The following is a 9,126-nucleotide window of genomic DNA, read 5'->3' as shown; positions in this document are numbered from 1 at the left end:
ACAACAGGAAGCGTTTGATGTGCAGATTGTGATTATCGTGTGCATATGGCGTGGTCTCTGCTTCAAAAACAGCGTCATGTGTCCCGACCAGCACCGTATTTATAAGCATGGGAGAGAAAAGCACGGTGGGAGAGCGCGTGGAATGTTTCGAACCCTAACCCTCGCACATGCAATTGCAATGGCACCGACAAAGACGCAGCAACTGGAGGTCTTTGGATGAAGACACGTTTTAGAATCACTGAGAGCCATGATCTTGCAAAAGTCTCAACCCAATCATCATCATCATCCACAGACTGTCTGTAAACCGCCATCGGCAGCTCCGCCGGTCTTTGATCCTCTCATGCCGAGCCCCCCCCCCCCCCCCCCCCATGCATGGCTTATCTTGGAATTTCCTCAGACGCATTCCATCGGTTCGGCGTCTCTGCCGCCGCTGATGTCGACAGGCTGGCCATCCTTAGGCGGAGCCCCGGCCTCCTTTGACGCCCTCGTTTTGGAGTCACGAGTAGTTGGCTATAAAAATTTAAAAAAAGATGTCACAGCATTTAAATGTCCACTCAGACAAGAGTCTGAGTGGACAAAGACGTCCAACTCCAATTGTTCTTTTAATCTTTATTGATTTTCTATATAATGACACGTGTCTGTCTGTCTGTCAGAAACTCTGCATTGTAATGGGGTTTTATTTATTTTTTTGCTGTTGCTATGGAAGCACATTTTTTAAAAGGTGCACTGAGAGCTGATCATCTTCTCGATAGATCATTCAGCAAAAGGGGGGGGGGGGGGGGGGGGGTTATGTCATGCTATGCACTAATGTCATCGACTGATTTGTTGTGCAGCGTTTTATTTGCCGTCATCCTCGGATGAGTTTACTGATGAGGCCACGGCTGCAGCCCCGCGTTCCCCATCCACTATTCATCTTGTCTATTTATGGTTTTGCATTTGTTTTTGTTTCGTCATCCCTGGAAGGATTGAAGTATTTGTCATATTTATAAAGTCCAGTTCTGTGTGGGAAGCTTTTTGCACGTGTTGTTCCTGTCACCTGTCACCTACATCACTCTGGGAGCGTCTGGCTCTCCTCTGCTGGTTGCAGCCCGTGGATGGGGCCTGCTTCCCACACTGGGTTCCTGCGTTCACCAGCCTCTTCTCCCTCAGACTGGCCTCCAGAGCTTTGCCTTGGGGGGGGGGGGGGGGAATAAAGTGTATTAATGATCGCTTAAAACATCCAGATTCCTCCATGTGGCTTCACTTTTAATGTAGAGATGGTAAAAAAAAAAGGGAGTTGTGTTTTGAGTGGTTTCCTCCGCCTCTTGTACGCAGTATTTCATCATTTTAAGGGGCTTCTTTTATTATTAATCTGGTTAATCTCCCATTTTCATTTCTTGCAGACGGAAAACACGACGCTGTCTCTTACTGGCTGCCGCTGGTAAAGCCGTCTCTACGTCCGTGTTGGTGAGCCATGTCGATTCCGTTTCTCTGGTCCAGCTCTCGTGGTATCTCGGCTCGATGATCGCGTCCGCCCGGCTCCCTCCGCAGCCCATCGGGGAGAATCATCCACGGCAGGCGCAGCTGGCGCGGAACGAAACGCGAAACGCGAAACGGCTCACAGCGGCCGCAGCAGCATCCTCCTCTCCCCGGGTCGCTACTGCAGCTCCATCCGTGTTTCTGTTCCCATCTTCCGCCTCAGCTGCAGGGGGGGGGGGGGGGTCAACAGCTGACCAGCGTGATACCTACGTCATCCAGAGGGGAGGGGTTTACACCTGCACCATAACACCAGCATGCACAAATACCCGCTTAATATCACTAAAAAGGGGGGAACGATTGCAGTTATTTTTGTAATTGTTAAAAATATATATAATAATCATTAGAATCCATCACGGTTTCCCCCCAAATTGTGAGAAAACGTCTTACTTTGAACAAAAACACAATAAACTCTTTTTAATAAATACGGAGCTTTTACGCTGCAGAAAATAAACGTTTCCGTTTTCATTTTCAGTATTAATCCCCTACGGAACACATTAAAGCTATTCGCTCAACATAATTATGTTATCTTCAATATATATATATATTTAGAAAACATCTTTAGATCATAGTGTGACGCAAACAGAGGGGGGCGGGGTCAGAGTCCCATCTGGAACATGATTGGGTCCTGTTTTTACCGTGTCCTGTCACTTCTGGTCTCATAAGGGAGCTCTATTTGTGGAAGAAGTCTCTTTTTTTTATCAGTCATTATTCAATGAATGTCCAATAGAATGTAATTTTCCTTTAATTAATGACGTCATGTTTCACGATGGGCCAGGCAGTGATTGTAAAGTCGGTTTGTCTTAGATACGCTGCAAGTAAAAAGAAACGTGAGCCAAATTCAAGTACATGTATATTTATTGTAATCACATTTATTTTAAATATGCTGTTCAACTTTTCTGTTATACTGACAATACAGTATTTGCACATATTTCTCTGAGACTGATGACGATATAGGAGAACACGATCAGCAAACATCGTTTCTTTACAGTGTAAAGTGACCTTTTGTGAGTATTTGACTGGATCACAGCTTCAGACGGAGAACAGGTGGTCAACATCCACTTTTAAACACAGCTAAAAACACTTCACTTTCAAAAACTGAACGAGATCATACAGTCACTGACTTTAGAGGCTTTAAATAAATTCTGATTTTTCCTCCTCCCATCTGGCGGGGGGGGGGGGGGGGGGGGGAATGTGTGCATTGCTTTAAATTGGCAAAAAAAAACAATAAAAATGCAGTATTTTTACCTCAGATGCCACAAGGAGAAAAGAAAGATCATCTAATTGGAAGTAAAGGAAAAGAGTCAGGAATGCAGGAATACGGAAAGAAATAAGAACACAAAAGATTAAAACCAGAAGAAACAACACGGGAGTCCAAATGAATAACAACAATATGGCTGCACACAAGGAGAGAGAGGTGAAGAAGGTGACGGGGAACGTATCTAGACTTTGAAGTCCAGCAGGTTGCAGTCGATCTTGTAGTAAACATAGGGGTAATACTCCTGCTGGCTTAAGTTCAGTCCAGGGATATCCATAGAGGCCTGCAGGCACAACAGAGGAACGGAATGGCACGTTTATGAAAGTTTCAACAAGCCAAGAATGGATTTACAGGAATAGACGTGACAATGGGGGGGGGGGGGGGCAGAGGAGTCGTCAATGAGCCAGAGGAGCTCCTGTGATTTTCAGACTCACGTCAATAACGGCAGCGCTGCTGTCCAGGTGCTTGTACAGGTCGGAGAGCACCTCCCTCAGCTTCTTCATGTTCTTCTTGCTTGGCTGAAGGAGCATGGCCTGGAAGTTCACGGGAAGCCCGTATCTATACGAAGCACAACGAGTCGGTCAGACTCTCCGAGGCGCGACGCGTTGAATCGGACGGACGGGCGAATCGTCCCACCTCAACACGGACTCCACAAACACTCGCAGGGCCTTTATGTGGATCCATGCGATGAACGCTTCGCTGAAATTCACTTTCAGCCACCGCACCAAAGGCCCCTGCGCGGAGAGGAGCGTCAGACTTTAACGGCTTTGAAACAGAACGTGCCATTCCCGACGCCTTCTTCATTTTCCTTTTATGCAAGTACAGTTTTATGTAAATGATCCGAGCCTTTCATTCGTAATTCACAATGAGCTGCAAGTTCATGTTTCCACAACTCAATCACCGAAAAAGAAATATAAAATATATATATCTCCAGAGAAATATTTGAAAAGCCCGACTCCTGTGCGTAATCAGCCCGGTAAACGCAGCACAGCCTTCATACAAACAGCTTCTTCTTGTCGGTGGACAAACGGTTCATCTCTTCCTTGTCTGCCCTCATCTCCTCCTCGTTGTACTGGAAATCACGCACCACAAACCTAGGTTAGGAGACACAGCAGAGTCAACAACACGCACACGCACACGCACACGCACACGCACACGCACACGGACACACAGGGGTCGAGCTCTTCAGACCGCTCGCGTTAATTATGGAGGGATCGTTTACTTGTTCTCTCTGGCCTTGTGCTTGAAGTCATCTATAGCCTTCCTGAACAGGGTGACGCTGAACAGGCCGCTATCGTTGTCCTCAAACAGCAGCCTGAGAGAGAGAGAGAGAGAGAGAGAGAGAGAGAGGACAACAGATGTGAGCTGAAGACACAGTTTGGTTCACATTTAATTTGCATCCAAGTTTAAAATGATGCATGACATGGCTTTTGATTAATAGCCTGACGACACCAAATTTTGGGGCAAAATGTAGGTCGGTTTTAGCTTCTGGCTACTTTACAAGTTTTAAATTGTTCATACAAATACCTTTTTTTTTTTGTCAAGTATTTATACACTTGAAGGGATCATTGAACCGATTCGTTTTGGCTAGCCTTACTTCGTGGAGCGTGGCACCACCATCTCTGACAGCGTTTCGTACATCTTCTGCCAGTCTGCGTAGCTCGTCCTGATGAGGGTGAAAAAAGAGACGTTTTTCAGCAATTAATCTGGTTTTTATTACATTTTATGCCCCATTCTAATTCCCATGCTTTGAATACACACGAGGTTATTACGATCTGACCATTTGCCTTGTTTTCATTGGCAGCAATAAATCACGTTATGCTTTTTAAAAGGATGATTTTTAATTTAATTCATGAATGAACAAGGGAAGTCAATATTACTACTAATATAAATAAAGAGCTTCCTCCACTGCCATTAATCACATCTTCGATGGCCACTATAAGATGTGACTTTCTAGGTCACGGCGTATATTGGATATGAAGATACTGGCGTTCTTACTTTGGGACGACTGCCAGCATAGTAATCAGATATTCCGAGTCCAGAACAAAGTCCTCTTTCTTCACGATGTCAGCCAAACTCCTGGTCAACAAACTCCCCCTAGAGGACAAGGCAGGTAATTCACTCTGTAAAACACAGGCAGAGTAAATAATATCTAAACAAGCAGTATTTTAAAGCAGCCGTGTATTCCATGCAGTATATATCACACACCCTCAACTGCATAGGCAAACATCTACAGATACAATACAAGCTAATCCACATGGAGCCCGTAATAATGCTGCGCTTATGTTACGCACGCGTTCTTCCGCTCCAGGTTCTGCAGGTTTCCCTTCAGGTTGTTGTATGCCGAAGCTCTGGCCTTCAGGTCGTTGTCTATCTGACTCGCTTGCTAGAAGCCAAATAGGACAGATGCTAAATCGATAGAAATTGACTTCTCTTTTTAATCAGACAGGTAAAAGGGTTGTTTCCCCCAAATACCTTGGAGATGATCTCGGAGATGTTTTTCAGCGACTGTTTGATTGGATACTTGGCCATGTCCCACTGGAATCTGGTGATGTAAGTGACCAGATCAACTGCAAAGGTCGAAAGGAAAAGGCCATTCAAAGTCATCGGCGTCAATTGAAGATGCATCGGCCTGAATTTCTATCAAAAAACACTTGATTGATCCCAGCTATTAGATATTACCTCCATTAGCCAGTAAGTTCTCCTGAACCTTGTCTCGACTGTCCTCCAGAACATCGGCCATGTACTGAGCGACCTTCTTCACCACGCTGAAAATCAACACAAGGTGTAAAATATGTGACATTTAAACGACAAGCGAGAGACTCGAACACACACATTTTTTTTTTTTTTTACAGATGTAGATTTTTACGTTTACCTTTCCACAAAGGTATCTAGTTTAGTCAGTTCATCCGACAGACCTACTAAGACATCTAGTGTTCCGACCTGTTTGAGACAAAAAAAAAAAAGCAACATAAATAAACAAACATAAAAATACTAGAATGTCACTAAAAGGCCAAAACATTTCTTAATGTCTCGAATTGTCCAGCGGCTTGTTAAATATCTCCATATCTTCATATTCCAAACCAGCATGTTTGATCCAGATTATTATCACCCTCATCGGTCAACACCTGAATATTATGATATTGTTTAACTTTATATATTTTATGAAAATTAGGCAAAATATTTTAGACAGAATGAAATAAATAAAAGGACCCTGATCTCCTCCTCTTGGATTCCCTGCCCAAACCTTCAACTAGCTGCACCTAGAACTCAACAAATCGGCAAAGGATTTGCAGGATGAGGGAAATTTATGAAAAAACAAATCTCACAATTTTAAAGCAAGCTCTAATAATTAAAAAAAAACAACTTCTCCCTTAATCTGGAGCACACAAAAATGTAAAAACGCTTCCTTCCTTCCCAAGCTTTTGTGGAACGCTACTCGCCATTTTTGTGCGATCCCTGCTTACAAAAAAACAACAGGCTAATTCAGGACTATGGCTTCTAGCAGGTGGATTCTCTGTCGTGTGGAACACAGACGACCCTTTGACCTTGAGATCAGGGATGTTGAACTTGTTGTTAGCAGATAGGACGTTGGTGCGTGTTGTGGCCACCATCAGCTTGTCCCAGGTCTGCTGGCATGTCTTCTCCCCCGGAGCGGAGATCAACCAAAATTCGGTCATGGCTCGGGCGGCGAGGAAGAGGCTGAAGATGAAGCAGAACAAACAGCATCATCAGAGCTCTGTTTTTTAGGCTCCAGGGGCTGATCGTCTCGCATTTACTGTGGAAAATGGATCATTTCCAGTTGAGGATGCTTTGGGGGGTTCAGACACGGATGAATTTTGCTCGGACTCTTTTCACACAGGGATGACATCAATAAAGGGGAAGTAGAAACAGCCACATCCTCGTGGATGCTGAGTAACAGTCATATGATCAGTTTCCTCCTCCTAATGACACACCACATGAATAAAAGCCGGCTTTTTTGGGGGGGGTTTGACCCGTTAATCGTTGCTAATTAACCGATAACTATAAAGGAAATTAAGCTACTTGGTTTAATGCAGTATGTCAACGTTAGCTTGCTTGTTGACACTTAGCTTGTTTGCTTTGCAGTCCCGCGTGATCACGACGTGCTCGTGTATGCATGACGGTTTATTTTCGCACTTACCAAATATGTTTAATTGTTTCGCAGCTCGGTCCACGCGGCGCAATTCAGTTCAATAATAACTGTTTCCCGTTCATATCGCGGATAATCGCACGGTTTTCGACTCAATGGTGCTTCAAGAAAAAACAAAACAAATCTCACTCAGTCAGCTGATCAAGACAGGGAGCTTGGTGCGCATGCGCATTAGCCTCTGCTGCGCGCGCGATGCCTTCACGTGACGCAGAAAGCTCGTTGAGTTCAGGATCGATCTGCGCCAGAAAGCAACAACAATGGCTGCGCGCTCGCACGGCTGAATACGGACTTTAATTACAGGGAAAACATGTCTGTCGTCGTTTGCAACGTTTGAAAACCACAAGAGTCCTTACATTGTGTTTTTAGTACATCTTAAAGGCTGTAGCCAGCATGAAGATGGGGGGAAAATGCGTATTCGAGACAGTTTCATAATGCATTCATGTGGTGTCTGAATAATAAGGGGGGGGGGGGGTTGGAAATTGACTTTATTGCCGCCTGAGGTCGGAACACAGTTTTCTATGGTTGTTTGTATTGAAGTGGCTTTCGGAAGAATTTTCCCGTTGGGGTTTACCTATTTCCGGGTATTTCATGAATGCCCCATTAAGAACTCGCAGCCCTCTGACGCGCCCGCGTCACGCATGATCTGTATCAGCTCCGAAATTTAATCAATACGTCAACGTGTATGAAGCACAATGTTGGATTGGAAGTGATGATTACATGATTTCTTCATGCCCAGCATGTCAGACATTTTCATCAATAATTCCAAAGGAATCAAGTATAAGCATTATAGTATCATGTATTTTGTCAAAGCATCTGTAAATAATGAAATTAGGGGTGACTGACTTCTCTTGAGCTGCTTCAGCGTTGTGGTTTGTTGCTGGTTCACTTCCAACCAGTCATAGTTTACTGGGAGAATTAAGTTAATAAAATTGTTAATAAAATTAGTTACACCGGTGCTTTTCCCACAGTGAACGTGTCAAATGTAGACAATAACAACACGTGAATAAGATTACAGTGAGTCTTGACTTCATTATTTTAAAATTTATTTGATTTGGACTAGTGTTTATCAGATCATTTCTTGTTAATCATTTTATTTGCTTTTTGGGGACAAGAAGTAGAACTAAAGCAGAAAATCACATTTCCTTCTATCCTTTCTGACCCAAATATAAACCTTGAACTCACTTTACATTTCACTTTAAACTTTACTGTATTATTTATAGAATGATGATTGTTGAAAGAAGCAACAACCATGACTAAAAAACAAGATAAGGCCAATAGGACTGCCAAACCTTTATTGACATGCAGCGTGTTGTTCCAACGCTCTCTGCTTCCAGCACTAGTCACAGGACTAAGGTGGCTGCAGGCTGAGTTTTTGGGCCCATTTTACCAGTCAGTCAGCATTGAACTAAACTCCTGACTACCATACCAAATTTGATTAATTTAGCTGAATAAATTTTTGGTCCATTCCCAAACTTGAACCAAGGGGTAAAAGTGTATTAATAAGATGAATCATAATAATCCCCAAATCTTCAGGAAACACAAGCAGGAATTAACATTAAAATATCCTCTTCAAGAAGAGATACAGTATTTTCATCACTTTGTTTTTCCTGATATGTGAAAATGTATCAGTTCCACGTATGTTTGTTTTTTTCTGAACTGGAATATATGGTTGTGGAAATATTAATGAGACCTAGCTGACTCAGACGTGTGTAATAATTATGTATTTTAACTAGATTTAGTAATAAAATAAATTACTAAGAGGGAAAAGTAATTAGAAGACATCTAAACCACTTTCTCACACCATTTCAAACCTTTCCATTGATCAGAATAAAGGTAACTAATATTAGTTTTATTGGTATTGTTAAATGTTGATGATTTATTTACGAAGGACTTTCAATGGAAACAAGACCGCAAGGGCTTTTTTGAAATGCTCCTCTTAGACAGGATGTTTGACTGTACTTGTACTGTAATACATGCTACTGTTTGACTGTACTTGTACTCTAACATTCTATCTAAAAAATATATTCACCATCAACTCATGCTAATTGCAGAAAATCAGTTCTAAAATTGTTGTAATAAATCTTGTAATGATAAATTAATTCAATAAAGATCTTTGAAGGAATAAGGCAATATTATGATTTCATAATTCTTCCAGAATTTAACCATTTTAAAAATAGCCTCA

General features: G+C 42.7%; 2 protein-coding genes across 2 annotated transcripts; both read right to left on the bottom strand.

The window, feature by feature from the left end:
* Nucleotides 1-393: 393 nt before the first annotated feature.
* Nucleotides 394-1,535, bottom strand: si:ch211-215i13.3 (brain and acute leukemia cytoplasmic protein). Its single transcript, XM_068747668.1, has 3 exons — nucleotides 1,409-1,535; nucleotides 1,048-1,169; nucleotides 394-510 (listed from the first exon to the last, which is right to left on the bottom strand). Exons 1-3 carry the CDS (start codon nucleotides 1,533-1,535, stop codon nucleotides 394-396), a joined length of 366 nt encoding a protein of 121 aa, XP_068603769.1.
* Nucleotides 1,536-2,366: 831 nt separating this feature from the next.
* Nucleotides 2,367-6,453, bottom strand: atp6v1c1b (ATPase H+ transporting V1 subunit C1b). Its single transcript, XM_068747073.1, has 12 exons — nucleotides 6,322-6,453; nucleotides 5,649-5,716; nucleotides 5,456-5,541; nucleotides 5,249-5,343; nucleotides 5,068-5,159; nucleotides 4,772-4,870; nucleotides 4,371-4,439; nucleotides 3,996-4,088; nucleotides 3,774-3,867; nucleotides 3,410-3,507; nucleotides 3,208-3,331; nucleotides 2,367-3,056 (listed from the first exon to the last, which is right to left on the bottom strand). Exons 1-12 carry the CDS (start codon nucleotides 6,451-6,453, stop codon nucleotides 2,958-2,960), a joined length of 1,149 nt encoding a protein of 382 aa, XP_068603174.1. The 3' UTR covers nucleotides 2,367-2,957.
* Nucleotides 6,454-9,126: the final 2,673 nt, after the last annotated feature.

Source organism: Brachionichthys hirsutus, chromosome 13 (genome assembly GCF_040956055.1).
Source record: "Brachionichthys hirsutus isolate HB-005 chromosome 13, CSIRO-AGI_Bhir_v1, whole genome shotgun sequence".
Classification (NCBI taxonomy): domain Eukaryota; kingdom Metazoa; phylum Chordata; class Actinopteri; order Lophiiformes; family Brachionichthyidae; genus Brachionichthys; species Brachionichthys hirsutus.
Note: the sequence above shows the minus strand (reverse complement) of the source record. Positions and strands in the feature narration are given on the sequence as shown.